The sequence below is a fragment of the Panthera pardus genome, unplaced genomic scaffold, assembly GCF_024362965.1.
Source record: "Panthera pardus isolate Hobbes unplaced genomic scaffold, ASM2436296v1 HiC_scaffold_2, whole genome shotgun sequence".
Classification (NCBI taxonomy): domain Eukaryota; kingdom Metazoa; phylum Chordata; class Mammalia; order Carnivora; family Felidae; genus Panthera; species Panthera pardus.
This window is the reverse complement of record NW_026526765.1, coordinates 15702347-15722730: the sequence shown is the minus strand read 5'-3', so window position 1 is coordinate 15722730 and position 20384 is coordinate 15702347. Positions and strand designations below refer to the sequence as shown.

The window sequence follows — 20384 nt, the reverse complement described above, 5'->3', positions numbered from 1 at the left end:
ATATAATAGACTTCAAAATAATGAGCCATCAATTGAACAAATTAAGAAAACATACTTTTGAGTCAAAGTGCATAAGGTAGTTTAGACATGGAAGAAAACTTACTTGTTTCTCTTATAAGTGCAAATACATACCTTAGGTGTTTCTGTATGGATTTGAATGTGCATGCTGGTTTATTTGTTCTAACTTGTAGGAATTTTATTTTGCAGTCTTGTGTAGTATTATCTAAAAACTAGATTTGTACATTTCCATCTTAAGTTCTTTATAGTGGATAAAAATGCAAGAGAACATTTTGGAGAATATATTGTTATATAGGAATATCCTCAGTCAGGGAACAAAAACATATGGTAGGCCAGTGAGTCGGGTTCAACACGTAATGCTTATAACCACAGATGAGTTTTCAATGTTATGAACTCGTATTCAGCAGAACTGTATTCCCAGTTACAGACCCCTACATATCATGGTGATTGGGAAGCAGTAGTCAGAAGGTAATTTGCAGGCAGTGGGGCACCTGCAATCGTTTACCAGGAAGCTAATAAGAAACAAAACAAAATGATACAAGGGTAATCACATCCTGTCGATTCAACCCAGCATCACAAGAGAATAAGAGGCAACATTTCCAGTTAAAATTTTTGAAGTAAACATTGCTAGCGAAGCTTATCCAACAAACATTCAGAATATGCCATTGCCAGTTGCCTAGCATGCATTGAAAGGACAGAGTTTACTTTAAAATAATCAAACAGCGAAATAATTTTAGGTAATGTAGCTGCTCTGTATTTTTTCTTTAAAAATTTACTTAAAGGCCATGTTGTAGATAAGTATGTCCATATTAAGTTTATGTGGAAGGCAAAAGTAAGTTACAGTACAATCGCCAGGTAGATGGATACATCACAGAAAAAGCCAAACAAACAAACAAACAAATATGATTTCTTACTTGGACTGTGTAAATATAGTTTATCCAAGCCTTGCATAAGAGTGTAACCTGCACAGTTTTGAAAAATAAACATTGCCATTGGATATTATTTGTCATCTGTGTGCATGTATGTATTCCCATATGTATATTCATTTATTGGCAATGCAAGATGGAGATAAAAAGTAAAGAAATGTGTAAATACATAATGGTAGCACTTCATCTTTTGAGTTTTGTCTTTTCAAAGTGGCCTGGACCCACATGCATTGGACTCACCTGTGGGGCTTGTTATGGCTGTTGGTCATGGTCAGTGAGAGGATGGTACCTCCAGTTGACCCACAAGCTGAACCCAGGCAATCAGAGGCTCCTCACTCTCTCTCTTGTCCTTGGAATAGGCTTTCCACCCACCGTTCCCAGAGTGGAAACAGTTTTTAAGAAAGCAGCTTTGAGAGAGTAATATGTTGTTGAGACTATCTAGACCATATATGTGACTGAACCCAGCTAAGGCCTCTATATAAACTTTTAGAAAAATTGCTGGTGGGTGGGTATGGAGATACATTCATCCTACAGTTTGCCCATATGAGTCTCATGTGTAAGTTCCTTTGCTTATTAAAAATGCCACCTTCTGGGATGCCTGGGTGGCTCAGTTGGTTGACTGTGGACTCGTTTTCTGCTCACATCATGACCTCATGGTTCATGGGATTGAACCCACATTGGGCTCCATGCTGACAGCGTAGAGCCTGCTTGGGATTCTCTCTCTCCTTTCTCTTTACCCCTCCCCTCAACTAATTTGTGTGACCCCCCCCCCCATTAAAATAAATGAGCATTAAAAAATAAACAAAAACAAAAATATCTGCCACCTACCTATTTGGAATGGTCTGCCTCTTTCTTTGGTCTCCCTGTTTGAGGCCCAATTTCTTAAATCATTGGTGGAATGAATGTTTGTGTACTTCCCCCCACCCCAATTCATTATGTTGAAATTCTAGCTCCCAGTAGGGGCCCCTGGGTGGCTTAGTCAGTTGAGCATCAAACTTTGGCTCAGGTCATGATCTCACAGTTTATGGATTCCAGCCCCACGTTGGGCTCTCTGCTGACAGCTCAGAGCCTGGAGCCTGCTTAGAATTCTGTGTTTCCCTCTCTCTCTGCCCCTCCCCTACTCTCTCTCTCTCTCTCTCTCTCTCTCTCTCTCTCTCTCTCTCTCTCAAAAATAAACATTAAAAAAATTTTAAGGTAATTAGTTTTAGATTAGGTCATGAGAGTGGGGCCCTCAAGACAGGATTAGTGGATTTATAAGAAGTCGAAGAGAGCAATCTTTCTGTTTTTCTTTCTCCCTGTGCACAAACTGGGGGAAAGCCATAGGAAAACATAGTGAGAAGGCAGCTGCCTGCAAGCCAGGAAGAGAGCTCTCACCAGGAACCTGACACCTTGATCTTCCCAGTCCCTAAAAAGTGTGTGAAATAAGTCTCTATGGCTTAAGCAAGTGAGTCTATGTTATCTTTTCAGGGCAGCCTAAGCACATGAATGCAGTAGTCAATTAGAGCTGTAAGTAGGCCAGACCCACTCCAAATCACTAAATCAGAGACCCTAGGGCCTGGGTCCAAGGCAATCTCAAGGGAGTATTGAAACAAAGTCAAGTTTGAAAGCCACTAACAATATTGTAAAAATTAAGCTAACTGAATAAATGATCACCCACACTGGTACACTGTTTAGAATGAAAGGGAGTGCTTTAATAGTTAAGCAAAGACAGGGATATTCTGAAAATGACTTGGGAAAACCAGCACATAAAATCCCTTTGAGTAGATAGCTTCACATTTAACTCATAAAGTAATTTTGCTTAATGTTTTCACTATTTTAAAATGTAGCATCCTGAGAAAAGTGGAGCAAAATCAATATGTATATGTGTATGTGTGTGTACATGTGTGTATATGAGTGTAAGTACATGTATGTGTGCGTGTATGTGTGTGTGTGTACTTAGTCAAAATATATATTTAATTCTGTAAAAAAGCTGGCTATTGTGCTAAGCATTGAGGATGGAAAGTAACTTATGATTACTTTTTAACTTGTTTTTCTTTTTCTTTTCATTTCTTTCCCAAATTATTGGGAAAGTATGTTTGCCATTTTTTCCTATCTTCTTTCAACATCGTTTATATTTTCTAGTAAATTTATCAAATCTCAATATTTATAAAAACAATTTAATACTGATTAAATATCTATGCAAATGTTTACCAACATGGACAAAAGATTGTTCATCCATGATGGTAGAATTAATCTCTTAATAGATAGAACAAGAAGAGTTCATGATAATTCTGGCTACTTGGAGTGTGTACAGAAGTCTTCTGCAGGGTGAGAGGGATCAAGGAGCAGGAAGGAACATTCAGATTTTGTTACAAGATCTTGTAATCTTGGATAAGGGATGTTAAAACTTTTTTGAACCAATATTATCCATCTGCAAGTAATCAGGTAATATGCTAGTATTTTAAACTATAAAATTAGAATGTGTTTTATATTGTTTAAACTTAATCGATTCTTCTGGAACAATTTGTGACATTTGCTTAAGAAATAATTCATTCAGGGTCGCCTGGGTAGCTCAATTGGTTAAGCATCTGGCTTCGGCAGGTCACAATCTCACCATCTGTGAGTTCAGACCCCGCATCAGGCTCTGTGCTTGCGGCTCAGAGCCTGGAACCCACTTCGGATTCTGTGTCTCCCTCTCTCTGCCCCTCCCCTGCTCACATTCTGCCTCTCTCCCTCTCAAAAATAAACATTTATAAAATTTTTTAAAAATAAATATTTATTCAGTGATACCATTTATCATTTTACTACTGAAAAATGCACAATCTTATCACTTAGCTTAAATAAAAGCTATGCAGTTTAGTAAAGAAGAAAAAATTGATCTCAGTTCACAGATGACATAATTGTATATGTAGAAAATCCTAAGGAATCAACAACAACAACAAAACGTCCTGGAACCAATAAGCATTATAACAAGATTTCAGGATACAGGGTTATATAAAAATAATTTTCTTATATACCAACAACGAAAAAGTGGAAAATGATTTTAAAACATAATGCCATTTAGGTTAGCTTCCTTCCAAAAGAAATACTTAGTAATAAATCTAACAAAGGAGATACAAAATTGTTATGAGTAAAACTACAAAATTAGGATGAAAGAAACAAAGAACTAAATAAATGGACAGATATTTCATGTTCCTTAATTGAAGACTCAATATTGTGAAGATGTCAATTCTTCCCAGTGATATCTATAGCTGTGATGGAATGCCAATCCAAATCTCAGCAAGTTATTTCGTGGATATTGACAAACTGATTCTAAAGTTAATGTGTAGAGGCAAAGACCCAAAATAGTCAAGATAATATTTAAGAAGAAAAACAAAGTTGAAAGACTGATACTATCTGACTTCAGGATTTACTACAAACTATAGTAATCAAGAGAGCGTGGTGTTGATGAAAAAATAGACAAACATATAAATAGATCAGAATAGAAATTACAGAGGGGCACCAGGGTGGCTTAGTCGGTTGGGCATCTGACCAGCTCAGGTCATGATCTCACCATTGGTGGGTTCAAGCCCCATGTCAGGCTCTGTGCCAACAGCTCAGAGCCTGAAGCCTGCTTCGGATTCTGTGTCTTCCTCTCTCTCTCTACAACTCCCCTGCTCACACTCTGTCTCTCTTTGTCTCTCAAAAATAAATAAAAATGTTTAAAAATATTTTAAGAATAGAAATTCCAGAGATAGACCCTTGTACATATAGGCAACTGATCTCTGACAAAGGAGCAAAGATAATACAATGGAAGAAAATCATCTTTTCAGTAAATGGTTTGAGATGAATTGATATCATATGCAGAAACAATAAAATGACATAGACATTACATCCTTAGAAAAAGTAACTCATGATGTATCAGAGACCTAAATATGAAACACAAAACTTCAAAATTCCTGCAAGTTGGAGGATGCCTCAGGGACTCGGTTGAGTGCCTGACTCTTGATTTCAGATCAGATCATGATTCAGGGTCTCAGGATTGAGCCCCATGTCGGGCTCTGAACTGGGCATGGAACCTGTTTAAGATCCTCTCTCTCTCCCTTTGCCTTTCTCCCCTGCTTGTGCTCTTTCTGTCTCTCTCTCTCTAAATAGATGATAGATAGATAGATAGATAGATAGATAGATAGATAGATAGATAGATAAATAGATAAGTACAATTCCTACCTGGTAACATAGATGAAAACTAGGTGACCTTGGGTGTGGCAATGACTTTTTATAAACAATACCAAAATAATGAATTGTGACAGAAATAATAATCTGGACTCCAAAAAAAAAATTGTTTTCATTCTACACTGTGAAAGATACCGTGAAGAGAATGAGGAGATAAATCATGTCCCGGCAGAAAGTATTTACAAAAGACAAATCTCATAAAGGACTGTTATATAAAATATACAACAAACTCTTAAAATTCAACAATAATAAAACAACTCAGCTTACAAAATGGACAAAAAACCTAACAGACATCTCACCAAATAAGACCTACTTATGGGAGTAAGAATTTGAAAAATGGTCCGACATCATCTGCCAGGGAAATAAATATGAAAACAAGACACTACTATACGCCTAATACAATGACCGAAATTTGGAACATTGACCAACAAATGTTGGTCAAGATATGAAGCCACAGGAACTCTCATTTACTGTTGTTAGGAATGCAAAATAGTATAGCCACTTTGACAGTTTGACATTGTCTTACAAAACTAAACAGACTTTTACCATGTGATCCAGTAATTATGCTCCTTGATATTTACTCAAGGAGTTAAAAACTTATTTCCAAACAAAAACCAGTAGACAGGTGTTTATAGCAGTTTCACTCATAATCACCAAAACTCAGAAACCACCAAGATGTCTGTTAGCAGGTGAACGTATAAGCAACTGCATACCCGAAGAGTGCAGTATTATTTAGCACTAAAACAAAATGAGCTCTCAAGCCATGAAAAGACATGGAGAATCCTTAAATGTCTATTACCAAGTGAAGAAGACAATCTGAAAAGACCACATACAATCAACTTTCTGGAGAAGGCAAAATTACAGGGATAGTAAGGGCAAAATTACAGAAAAAGTAAAAAGATCAATGACTGCGAGGCATTGAAGGAGGGAGAGATGAATAGGTAGATCAGAAAAGATTACAAGGCAGTAAAACTGTAACTGAGGACTTTGGGCGATAATGATGTGTCAGTGCTGGTTAATCAATTATAGCAAATGCACCGTTCTAATTCAGGATGTTGGTAGTGGGAGAAAATGTGTGTTCGTGTGGCAAGGGAGGAATAAGGAGAGGGTAGACGGTAACTGTACTTTCTTCTCAATTTTGCTGTGGACCTAAATCTGCTCTAAAAAAGTCTATTTGGAAGGACAAAAGTTACTGTGCATTGGCGGTGTTCTAGGCTGCCCCACTTACACGCATCTGGGCAATGTGTTAGAAAAAGATTACTGTATTCTACAGCAATTTGACAAGCATTCTCCATTTACCTATGTGCCCTTGGGGTAGGTCATAGCTAAGCACATCCACTGGAGCACCCTCAAGAGAACTCTGAGTTTCAGAGGGTTCGTAGACAGTCATTTCTGGGAAGTATGTGTCAATTCTGGATACACTGTTTTCTTTCTATAAGCAAATGTGGCTGACAAGCTTCTTCTCATTTTCTGTCAGACACACCTATATTATAGAAGAAGGGATATAATGGGAATGGAATAAAATTATTGAAATGTGTACTCTAAAACAGGGGTTGGGCTGATTTGTCTTCTCTGATTCTCTTAAATGAATGACATTCAAATTGTGTAAATGTATCGGGGTGCCTGGGTGGCTCTGTTGGTTAAGCATCTGACCTTTGATTGCGGCTCAGGTCATGAGTCTCAGGGTTCATGGGTCAAAGCCCCATGTTGGGCTCTGCACTGACAGTGTGGAGCCTGCTTGGGATTCTCTCTCTCTCTCTCTCTCTCTCTCTCTCTCTCTCAAATTGTGTAAATATATCTATCTTTCACTTTGTTTTTCTTTTAATTTCTTTTTAACATTTATTTATTTTTGAGACAGAGAGAGAGCTTGAACAGGGGAGGGTCAGAGAAAGATGGAGACACAGAATCTGAAACAGGATTCACGCTCTGAGCTGTCAGCACAGAGCCCGATGCAGAGCTCCAACCCACGGACCGCGAGATCATGACCTGAGCTGAAGTCTGACGCTTAACCGACTGAGCCACCCAGGCGCCCCTATATCTTTCACTTTGTAATGATTGATTTTGCTATTATATTTTTATTTCCAGCAAATGACACTTAAAGATTCCATTGTAAAAAATTATCCTTCTCAAACTTCTACACACCAGAGGCATGTCCCATTTATAACGTATTCTTTTCAGAACAACATCTTTATTTTTTTCAAATATTAGAAAGTATATGTTTCTTTCATAAAATATTTTCATAAATTCTCAGCTTGTTCATTTCTGCATCGATTCAATTCCTTCTTATATAATTATCATACGTGATAAAACATTGTTCTTTGTATTAAGGATGCTTGAGGCTTTTTCATATGCATGAATTAGATGAATCATTTATTACCATATTATTATAATTTCTTTTGATAAGAATAATTTTCATTTCTATTTAGCTTCAGGAAAATTTTCCTGAACTCCCTCAATTAAAAATTCACAAATATTGAAAGTTGTGGGATCGCTTTTCCTGGTTCCTGAGGCTCTCCTCTCAAAGTCATTACACATATAATCAATTCAGTAAAACAACAAAAAAACCTGCTGCAGTGTTGTATGTTCTGAACAACTGATTGACTGATCCTTTCCACCTTTGAAAGACTACTTTTAGTTTGAATATACATACAACCCTGTGTTCTTTAATTACATCAACATATTGTCTGTAAAACTGTGTTCAGCTCTACAGTGAGCAGTTTTTATAATTGCCACTGTCCTATGAATTATACTGCTAACTAATCATTGGTGTGATTGGTCAAAGCTATTGGTCCCTTCTCAAAAAGAATATGATCCAAATATTTTTAGTAAAAGTAAAAAGGTGGTTGTTAAATGTTGTCCTATGTATGGAGTAGCAAATATGTTTATATTTTTACATGCATATATAATATAAATGTAAATACATATCTATCTATCTATATACAAATATACTTATTTATAATATAGCTCATCTACATGAGGACTTTTTTTATCATATAGTTAATAGTCCTTGGCCCTCTGGAAAATGTGTTTCCATTTTAAATTTAAGGCTCTATCGACAAAGCTATCTAATTTGTGTGTGTGCACATGTACTTATGTGTCATACAAATGGAGATATAACACATAACATTTTTTATCTCTTTATTGAATCCAAGTAATACTTCATAAAAGACTACCTTTAATGTCTCCTTTGGCACTGTGAAATAAAGCCTGTGACTTTTACCTGTGATTTTTGGAATCAATTTCATTACTTTATTTTGCTTAGGTACTTACATCTAGTTCTTGTTGTAGCTGTCATTTCCTGATAAAAATAGTGAGTTTCTTCATCTTGATAAATGTTAAAATGACTCTTGTCTATAATCTTTGTTCAAGTATCCACAATTCTTCCATGTTTTCCACCATCCAGCTTTGACAGCCCTGACAGGAAGCTATGTAAATTTTTCTCTAAAGAGGAAAATTAACCTCTTCTCAAATCATCTTAACTGACGTTTTTGAGGAGCACAACTTGTGAAATATTTAGTATTCCAGCACAAGTACAAGCTTGGGCCACGGGGCTGTTCTGCAAGGCACCCCAAGCAACGCAAAAGAATGGGCATCTTAATTTACCACGAATAGAATGCTTTGAGACACGTGGTTGCCAATGAAGGAGTCAAATGAGGTGGTTTTCGTAACATGTTTAAGGTACTGTTTGTCTCAGAAGTGGCTTTCTCACAAAAGTATTTCATTTAAAAATGCACTTCTGAAAATATGCAGAAAAAAAGCTGGCTCTGTGGCTCAATGAAACTATGGGGGGAAAACGATACATCTGTGCTACTTCTCATTTAATATATAATCTGTACTGTTTTGTTTAAAATATGTTACAGGAGTTATTAGAACTGCCTTACATAATATGGACAGAGAAGCCAGAGAACACTATTCAGTGGTCATTCAAGCCAAAGACATGGCTGGGCAAGTTGGAGGACTCTCAGGATCGACGACGGTCAACATCACCCTGACTGATGTCAATGACAACCCCCCACGGTTTCCTCAAAGTATGTACTTGTTTCTTATGATTTACATTTATCACTCTTCATGCACGTAAACCAAAATTAAATACTTACATATGTAATATCATGTCACTGTTTGCTTGAATGGGAATATTTTGTTTTTGTGCTGATTTCCCTTGTCTAAACAAGAGTAAGGAAATCACTTATTGTCTTCTGAACCTGGTGGTTAATTGTCACTGTGTTTAAAAAATATTGTTTCAGCTGGCATTACAATTAAATATTAAAAGTGATACAGTGGTCCTGAGAAATGATATCTTGCATTTGCTAAAGCAGTTATGTATTACTAAGGCATATAGGGAGATATCCAAAATACATTCTGAGGTGAACATTCTACCCTTGCAAAATAAAATTGCATATGTGCTTTCTGTGACAGAAATTGAAAAAAAAAATCTTCATGTTATACATGAATGTGCTACACACACACACACACACACACACACACACACACACACAGCACCCTGAAGCAAGGTGCGGCTAATTCCATAAGGGGGGCTCTCAGAGTAGAAGATGAACTTTATGAATGGAGGGCACAAACTTTCAGACAATTCAGGGGGAGAAGATGTCAGTTCCGTGAGTGTGAAAAGAAATGGTGTTTATGACTTCCTCATAGTGGGGAAGAAATATTTTTTACTCTTTCTAATGTGGTAGAAACTGCGGATGATGTTTTATAGAATAATCTGTAATTATCCTAAAAATCCTGTAGGGGTGCTATGCCCTTCTGATCCATGATGTTTAAAAACTATAATAAAGTAGATACGATGGTATGTCAACACAGGCTCTTCACGAGTATGTGTGAAATGCCTTCCCTCGCTGTTCCTCTTACTATTTCTCTCTGAACACTCTGGGCTAGCCACAGTTGAGTACTGCCTGTTCCCAAAACATCTTGCACATTCTTGATTCAACACAGAATTTTCCACACTCACATTTCTCTGTTTATAAGCTCTTTTAAAATTTTCTCTGAAGTCTGTTGCAGAATTAACAGTTAATAAATCCTTGTTTTCTGTTACATGGCAATTTAATGTTTTATTTATTTCCATAGGTACTATGAGTCTAAGTAAGAATGATGCTTGAATTGTCTATGTAAATTTAAGTGTTCAGATCAGTGCCCAGCTCTTGATAGATGGTTATTAGATCAATGAGTGAACGAGTTGAATTTTAATATTTTGTCAAACTACCACTGTGAAAAGATATCCAAGTCAAGTACATAGGTAGAATCGATTTTAAAATATTGGTTCTAGAGATAGACTGTGTGACCTGATTCATTCGTGTGTCCTTTGCTCTATGAAGAAAGTAGGTTTAGAAGAAAATTAAAAACCATTGATAAGTCCACCTGGCATTAAACCACAAAATTAAATTTTAAATCATTTTACAAATTACATTGTATTTTTGTATTTATTTTATCACTTGGTCCATACAATGTTCATATATACGTACAGCACTCTAAGACAACTGCTATTCTTTTATAGGATAAGGACACTGAGGTTCAAAGAATTTGTAATGTAATGAACAATAATGCTAAACTCAGTCAAACATAAACTTTATTATAGTTTACAACAACAACTCATCCATTTCAAGTAGATCCCACCATGACTATTTTAAAGATATATGTTAATATCATAGTTCCTAAAAGAATGAGACTTGAGTGATACACTATCAGAATTCAATAAATGCTTGGTCATGATACAAATAGCATCTCTCACGCTTTCTCTGCCTCCTCCTCTCCCTCCTTCTCTCCATAAACTAATTTTTAAATTTACAAGCCCATTAAAATTGATTTTCAAAATAAACAGAAAATTGTAATTGTGATAAATATAGCATAATGATACATAATTTTATTTTTTAAAGTTTATTTTTTTGGGTGGTGGGGGCAGAGAGAGAGATGGACAGAGGATCCAAGCGGGCTCTGTGCTGACAGCAACGAGCCCAGTGTGGGGCTTGAACTCATGAACTGTGAGATCATGACCTGAGTCGAAGTCAGCAACTCAACTGACTGAACCACCCAGGCACCCCTTATTTTGATTAATAACAAGGTTATTGTTGAAATATCAGTTTATGATGAAAACAAGTATTTGATCTGACAAAGAAACAGAATACATGTATACTCTCTGAGTGAACTCAGTGTATCTATGGGGATCTCCCTTTCTTCAGGCAGTAACAGGTCTCAACCCTGTCACGCTGTGAGATGCACTTAGAGTTTAGAAACAGAGATGCTATATACCCAGAACCTCACACTCTGACTTGCTGAAGAGATTGTTTAATCTGTAATCCCATCGCACTAAGCACAATGCTACTTTCAAAATTTTAGTGTCACCATAACAAGAGTAGCTTGCAGTAAATTATTGTTTAATTTACCTGTAATCATCATAAGTCATCAAATGGCTACCCACGTAATGGGAAACTCTGTAAATGCTTAGAGGAAAATGTGATATGTTATGAGGACTTGTGTTTATGAAGCACAGATCTTTATGCAGTTCAACTTATGTAAAGATTATATCCAGCCGTCAAATGGATCCAGTAATTTGTATCTCTTCAGATGTGTAACATTTTCACAGGTCTCCTTCTGATTTCTTCCTCACATCGCCTGTCTCAAGGAGCCATTGTTCTTACATCAGTACTGCGATCCACTCTGGTATAAACACCTGCACACAAAACTTTGCAAAAATATTCCTTAAAAGCATTTTTCCCTTTTTTCTTTCTTCGGTTAACCTACCACGCCCCGAGAAAGTGAATCAGTTTGTTATGTCTTGTATATCAGTTTGTTATAGCTTAATTTAAGGTTATCGTTGTATTTTATTTTATTATTTTTTTTAATGTTTATTTATTTTTGAGACAGAGAGAGACAGAGCATGAACAGGGGAGGGTCAGAGAGTGGGAGACACAGACTCTGAAACAGGTTCCAGGCTCTGAGCTGTTAGCACAGAGCCCGACGCGGGGCTCGAACTCACAGACCGTGAGATCATGACCTGAGCCGAAGTCGGACGCTTAACGGACTGAGCCACCCAGGCGCCCCTATCGTTGTATTTTAACTTAAAATAAATTGGCTCTGAATACCTTTGAAAACTCAGGAACGAACTAGACTGATAAGTTGCTTTACAAAGTCTCTACACTAGGGAGTTGCAAACCAAGCGGCCTAGGATGCAAGGCAAATAAAGATCCACACGGAAGCAGGCTGCCCGTCAGGGTCAGGGAGGCAGAGGGCAGAATAGACACCAGTTGGTACTTGCCCATCTGAGAGGACAGCCACTGCTCAGTTATAGGTAATGCCTGCATGTGGCCAGGAAAATGTTAAGGAGGGAGCCACTTGCAAGTCTCCCAGGGAAAGAACAAATCAGGCCTTCTATGGCTTGAATCTTTACTCAAAGAGGACAAGGGATGCCCAGTTCTCCTTCACAGAAAACTTTTGGGGTATGAAATTCCTCCATATTAGTCCTTCTGTTGAAAGGAATATATTGCACGTTGTAAGATTCTTGCCATGCCCTGTTTTGGCTTTGACTATGTTACAGTTTTATTACAGTTATTGCTTAATTTATTCTTAGGTAAGTAAAAAGTTCCTGACCTCCATTTTTCTGTATAAATAATATGCATATAAAAATCGATAACTTACATGAAAATTCATAAAGCAAACGTTCTGTATCCTAAATGAAGGGATCTGTATTTTGACAATTGCCTTTGAGTACATAAGAATGAATAACATATTTGGGGAAAGAAGAAAAAAACCCATATATTTCAAATAATCACAGTAAAATGGTAGAAATTTGATTTTTTTTTATTTAAAAACATTTTTTTTACATTTATTTATTTTTGGGAGACAGGGAGAGACAGGGCACAAGTGGGGGAGGAGCAGAGAGAGACTGAGACACAGAGTTCAAAGCAGGCTCCAGGCTCTGAGCTGTCAGCACAGAGCCCTACGTTGGCTCGAATTCACAAACCGCGAGATCATGACCTGAACTAAAGTCAAATGCTTAACTGACTGAGCCACCCAGGCTCCCCGAAACTTAATTATTAACAAAACTTCCCTGAAGAACTTGAAATGAATGCAAACTTATACACCATCCCACAACTTTAGCTACTTGTGACCAGAATTGCTATAGTGCCATGGAATATTTGGAGGATCAACGCCTAAGAGCTCAATAGACATTAATGCTTTTGTTGATAGCAAAATATTTTAGAGGAAAGTTGTCTTCAATTTACTATTTTAATTTGCATAAAAATCAATCTAAATGACATATAATACATTCAGCATTAATATTTTATTTGAAACAGAAAATGAAAGAAACAAAACAAGAAAGATTCTCCTTTGATCAATCAAATTATGAAGTGTATGTTTTAATTATCAGCAACTTGGTGTTTCTCTAGTGTATTTTAAAAATGCTATCTAGTTCACTTTTTTTCTTTTTCCAGTTTTTATTTAAATTGCAGTTAGTTAACATACAGTATGATATTAGTTTCAGGTGTAGAATTCAATTATTCATCACTTAACACACAACACCCAGTTCTCACCACAAATGCCCTCCATAGTTAACGTCTGTTTTATGGTTTCCTCTCTCTCCCCCTGCAGCCCCTATTTTCATCTGTTTTATTTCTTATATTTCACATCTGAGTAAAATAATATGGTACTTTTCTTTCTCTGACTTATTTCGCTTAGCGTAATACTCTCTAGGTGATCTACTTCATTGCAAATGGCAATATATATATATATATATATATATATACACACGTGTATATATATATATATACATACATACATACATATACATTTTAGCCATTCTGACAGGCATGAGGTGACAGCATTTTAGTACGGTTACAGGTATATATTCTGAAACTTGCCAAGGGTTTTCTAAATGTCAGCGTGTATTTCATTGAGATAGTATCCCTATGCACTTTGGAAGAAGGTAAATTCTATAACTTCATGCTTTGTTTTCTACGTATGTAAATTAGTTCAAGTTTATTTGTTGTGCCTTTGATTTTTGTTTGTCAGCTAATGAGACATGTATGTTAATATTTCCCACGATTTCACTGCATTTTTCTATTCTTTTATTTTCTGTTTTGGGGTTTTTTAGATATAGTTAATGGTACTGGGTGCAAAATATCTTCCTCTTACATTGAAAATGTTTCATTGTGGAACATCTCTCTATAATAATCATGTATAACATAAAGTCCATTTTATCTGATATTAATATAACTATATCAGATTTTTTAAAATTTTGGCTAATGGTTAGACGGCATAATGTTTTCCATCCTTTTCCTTTCAAGGTATATTTTTTTGATTTTTAAAAGTTTCATATGAGCCACTAAACTGCTATTGTTTTGCTTTATTTTCATCTGGTTTCACATTATTTGTTTATTTTGATTTAATGTACTTACAATAAATTTAATTACTGATATATTTTTGTGTAAGTCTGCCATCTTGCTATTTGTTTTTTTTTAATTTTTCTCTTTTTTCTTCTTCTAGTTTTGAATAGTTAATATATTCCACTGCCTTCATTGTCCCCTTAGTTAACAATTTACTTCCATTTTTCTTTAATATTTGCTCTAGATAATTACAATTTTTTTCCACATTAAATTATAATTTTATCACCTGAAACAAATGGAACAACAAATTGTCCCCATTACATAGACTTTTTTTCTTTTTTTGCTATTTTGACATTTTATATACGAAGCAATACAAAAAATTGTCATTATGTTTGTTTTGTTAAATAGTAAATAATATTTTTTAAGTCAATAATAATTTATCCTTTCTGGTTGTGTTTGCTCTTCCTGGATTGCTGTCTTTCTAAAGGAAATTCTACATTTTGTATAAAAATCTTTCTGCTGTTCCTTTTTGTACTGATCTACTGTCAATGAATTCTTCATATTTTTTTCTTAACTTACAATTTTTGATACTTTTTTTAGAGTGTATTTCACTGGGAGTAGAACTCTAATGTGAAGAATTTTCCTTATTTTAAAATGTAATAAATGATGCAATGTAATTGTCTGCTGAATAATGTTGTCTGTTGAAAATCAGCTATCAGTCTAACTGCTTTATTGTAGGTTAGTTTTTTTTCCACTTTAATGGATCTTTTTTTATTTTAAATATTGTTTTGTATTTGATATTCAAGAGTTTAACTCTGGTTTACTTAAGAGGGACTTTAAAAAAATCTACTTTTGGGTTATAAGGAATTTTTAATCTATCTTTTGTTCTGGAAAATCTTGATCAGTATTTATTAAAAAAAATATATATATATATATATTTTTTTTTTTTCCTGTTTGTTTTGTCTCTGCCTCCTACTGGTTGTGCAAAAACATGCATGTTAGTGATGAGGTTTTGGGGTGACGGTGGGGTTCAGAGCTGATGGCCAAGAAAGAATTCCTGAAGACATCTTTGGTGCAAAAGGTATGACAAAGGAAGTTCCTGGAGAAAAGGTTTACTCTGTTTTTGCCTCAAGTATTTGCCAATAGGCTGCAGGTTATACGGAAATTTAATTTTATCTGCCATTTCCTTCTTGCCTTTGTTCCTCACTTCACTATGGAGGAAAGGGTGGTATTAGGGGCTCCGGGAAATTGAGTCTGTAAATTTCTGGAGATTAGGCTATTGATAAAGTCATCTTTTTCTTTTAATTTACTAAGATGTTTGTAAACTGAAGGAGACTCCTGTCCTGAAGGACTGTGATCTTTATCAGTTTACTATTTGTTTTCTTTCCTTTCCTTTGTTCTTGGGCAGCCAGAGGTGCCTGAGGAATATCACACACATCCTACCTGGAAGGGGTGGGTGTGGGGATGGGGAACAGTGTGTGCTAACTTGTGGCTTGCCTTAGCTTATTTTATGGTCCCTCATCATTAGGTCTTTTAGCTTTGCACCATAAATCTATTATTTTCTGTGTATTTCTTCTTATTTTGATCTCTGTCTTCTTTAACCTGGATATTTTATATTGCCCTACATTCTAGTACAGTATTTTCCCCTTTATTTTCTAATAACTTGTCTCCTAAAGCTATTAAGTACATGTTAGCACTGAAATATTTTAGTTCTATCATTTTCATTTGACTTATTAAATATACATTATAGGTATCTGCTAATATTATCTACTTTGTTCCACTTATCTACTTTTTTTCCATGTGTTTTTAAACATTAATCATAATCATTTCAAAACTCTTTTCTAATAACTTTAATGTTAGCATCCAATCTGGGTATTTTTATTGATTTTTTTCCCTTTTTTGTGTTGGTAGTTTTCCAGTTTTAAGCATGCTTTGGAATTATTGACTGAACATTATGTATAAAGAGTTATAACAGTGACTGATTATGTCATCTTCCTCCAAAGAGAGTTATTTGCTAACTAAATTACTTACATTATCTTAGAACTGCTTTATATCATTTTCCCCTTATTCCTGGGAAGTTTTTATTCCTAAACACACATTTTTCTCTAGTATCAACCGAAGCATTTACCAATTCTGAGTCCTACTGTCTATCGGCTGCTGAAATCTCTATTAGCTCTGGCGCCTTCCAGCTTTGTTTTTTCTTGGTCTCTTCGAGTCTCCACATGTGCACATGTGGCATACGTATCTGCAATTATCACAGAAATATTGCTTTCACATTTCTGGGACCATTTCTCTGAGGTTTCTCCTTTCTGTGCCTTTGTTCTTATTTAAGCTACTATGCCAGCTCTGAATCCCAACCTCTGTCTTCCAGAAACTATATAATTGCTGCTTAGATTCTTTCCCCTAGCACTACATATTTTTTAAAAAAATACCCTGAGTCATTGTCAGTATAAAAATTCATATTGTTGTTCTTCCTTTTTCCCAAAGATCACATCTCTTTCAGGCCTTTTTACATTGAATACTCTCCAATGGCTTGAAACAGTCATTGTGTGTATATTGTGCAGTTTCTAAAGCTGTATTCAATGGGAGAGTGCATCAGATGCATATCACTTCACCATCTTGATTGGAAAGACCAACCCACTGACGTTTAAATTGAAAGAACATGGATGATACATGAATAGCATATCAATTTGATATTCAATATTGATGAAGTTTTGGGGTGATGGTGGAGTGGTCTGAAGCCGACAGCCAAGAAAGAATTCTTGAGGATGTTGTTGGTGCAAAAAGGTGATTTTATTAAAGTATGAAGACAGAACCTGTGGTCAGGAAGAGCTGCACTGGGGTCATGATGGGTAACTCATCATGTACCCTCAGGTGGGAGAGGTCAGGGATAGAGTAACTCTCTAATGAATTTTGGAGGCAAATTTCCAGGACCTTTAGGGGGGCTAGCTGTTGCTGGGGAAACATCACTTATTACTATTTAATAAAACCTCAGTCATGAGACCCTTGAGATGTATATTGGGGGGCTATAAGCTTAGAGTATGATTGCCAGCATATATCTTGGGGCAGTTGAGATAAAGGAAGTAGGTGACAGGATCCTCCAGGATGGGATAATGTTAAGCCAAACTTCCCTTTTGCCCCTAGCAAAGTGTCAGCATCCAGGAAGCTGAGCTCCTAAAGGGAAGTCACTCTGCCAGTTTCAAGAACTTGTCAATGGGCTGTAGGCAGTAAGGGGATGTAATTTTTTCATTTGCTGTGGTTTCCCACATCACAAGGGCAAGCACCTAAACCCTCTCCTTTGTTGTTGGGTAGCCAAGAATATCTAAGGAATGTCACACACATTCCACCTTGTGTGGGGGAGGGGGGACGCCTGTTAGCCTGTATTTTGCCCTTAGCTTGCCCCAGGCTCCCTCATCAAATATGGCTAAATTGAAATTATGAATTCAAAAGAAGGCTGAAATTCTCAAATTAACTGTAAAACCTGCAAGTTATTGGTCTATTATAGTTTTTTATTCAGCTCTGTAGATACAAAGTGTGTTTATTTAATATTATGAGATTTTGTGTTTAAAATAAGAATAATTGAAAATAATTATATATTTATTCTAATAAAAAAGGTACAAATACTTATGGAGCATATTCTTTCATATAAGGTAGTAGCTATAAATAAATAAGGATGTGGCATTATTCCAATTTTAAAGTTGAGTATTTTGAAATAATTTAAGATTGTCTATTTAGAAACTTACCAGTTATAACATCAATAATTTTATGATTTATATTTAATCTCTTTGGCTGTATGCTGTGGCAAAGTTATAGATTCCTTTTCCTTTGCTTACCCTATTTAGCATGGATATGCATGCTTAGGGTAATAAGCATATATTACTGAGAAATTATGTGATTGTTACTAATTAGTCTTTACAAATCATCTTTTAAACTATTCACAGAATGCTGAAAAATAGTAGGAATGATCTGCAATTAGAATTTATAAGTTTTGGGGTGCCTGGGGGGCTCAGTCGGTTAAGTGTCCAGCTTTAGCTCTGGTCATGATCTCATGGTTCGTGGGTTCGAGCCCTGTGTCAGGCTCTGTGCTGACAACTCAGAGCCTGGACCCTACTTGGGATTCTGTGTCTCCCTCTCTCTCTGTCCCTCCCCCACTCACGCTCTGTCTCTGTCTCCCCAAAACGAGTAAACGTTTAAAAAATAAAAAGAATTTATAAGTTTACAATTTTTTCAGCATTTCATGAGTCACGTTTCTGAATAAAAGTGAGAGAATGCTAAAAAAGAGAAGTGGCCCACTTCACCAGTCCTTTGAAAGAAAAATTTCTTACAGGAGAATCTGCTTTGTAGTAGTGCACGTTTACACATGGTGACACCAAATATGTTAGGATAACCAGTTTTATTTAGTTTATTTACCTATTTTTTTTTTTTAGGTCAACTAACTTTAAAGATACTCTTCCGCTTTTGGGATGAGCACTGGGTGTTGTATGGAAACCAATTTGACAATAAATTTCATATATTAAAAAAAACAAAGATACTCTTCCAGAGTACAGTGGAATTCTATTATCAGACAATTGTTCTTTTAATGTGTGGCATTGTAACGTGCATGCTGTAGTCATTCTTTATTCATATAGTAAAAACAATGCCACCAGAGCTTAAGGTAATGCTTAACGATCTAGATTCCATACAAGTTTTTCAGATGCAAGAAATTCCCAGATTCTTGGTATGTCTTTTTAAATTTGAGAGTTTAAATTTCCAATGTAAACTGCATCTTCTGTGTTAAGCAATTTAAAGCAGAGACTTAGAAACTTTCTGGTTAATCTTATCTATAATGTCAGACTTCCGGGATAAGTCAGATATCGCAGCCTAAGACTTACAAGTCAATCAGTTTTCCCTCAGAATCAACTATAAATAAATATTTATCTTATGTAAGTTGTCACATTCCCAAGTAAATGCTATTAATGTAAGAAAAAATATTAATTAGTCATAATAATTATAATTATCAGATTGATTACAGCTTTTGTAGGCTGGGACCCAGGGTTAATTTTAGAGAATGACTTATTTACTCATCTGGCAAAGTTACTGAAGGAAAGAAACAAGGTCTTTTTAAAAGCAATTAAATCAGTATTATCCTGGGGGAAGAAAAAGTGTATTTGAAGGGTCAAGCTTCAATGAATCAAATGCCCTTTTATTATTCACACCAAGTCTTGCTTTCTTAAATGTACTTCATCTAATCATTAGCATTTCATGATACAGTCTAAGAAATAATGTGAAAAGGATCACATATGGCATAGGAAATTATAGCACATTCAGAAACAGAAATATGAAATAATGACATCTGTATCTCTCTGCCATATAAAATTACATAGTCTTAAAACCAAAATGGATAATTATAACACGATTTAAAGATATATTTGAAACTTGCTAATGAGGTAGACTATAATTTAGAAATTACATATATTAAAGCTAAGAAAAAAAATCCTTTATTGATATATTACAAGTAACTTGGTGCATAAACTTCAGTAACACATATTGTACCACCTCAGATCTCAGCAAGCCCAAGCTTCCCATCCAGGCACTTAAGTCATAATTGTTTCTATGTATTTAACTTTTCCAGATAAGACAAAAATCCTACCTTAAAATAATCCCAGGCATCAAAATGCTATACATTCTGTAGTAGAATTGATATAACAAACATTTCATTTAGGGGGGAAAAAAAACCACCTCTCTCCACACACTTTCAATTTTTTCTGTGAAAGTTATCTAACAGTCACTAAGAATGATCCAGTCTTCATGATAATAATAAGAAAATAAATTTAGGTGTATAAATTATCAACATTTTGCTCTGATAGCAATTAGCTTCTAATGGGAAAAATGACCTTACATTTAAACGATGAGGAGAGACAAATTTTGGTGGATC

The 20384-nt window shown here is 35.5% G+C and overlaps 1 protein-coding gene across 7 annotated transcripts in view; it reads left to right on the top strand.

Moving 5' to 3' along the window:
• CDH18 (cadherin 18) overlaps positions 1 to 20384 on the top strand; it is a 992712-nt gene that overhangs the window by 865270 nt on the left and 107058 nt on the right. For 6 of the 7 annotated variants that reach the window (XR_008423672.1, XM_019450750.2, XM_019450747.2 and 3 more), the window contains one exon: positions 8996 to 9163. The exons of the other annotated variant lie outside the window; for it this stretch is intronic. Coding sequence is in view for 5 of the 6 variants with exons in the window: in XM_019450750.2 (XP_019306295.1) it covers positions 8996 to 9163 (168 nt within the window). In the remaining variant the exon portion in view is untranslated. The remainder of the gene's footprint in view (positions 1 to 8995; positions 9164 to 20384) is intronic. 7 annotated transcript variants of the gene reach the window in all.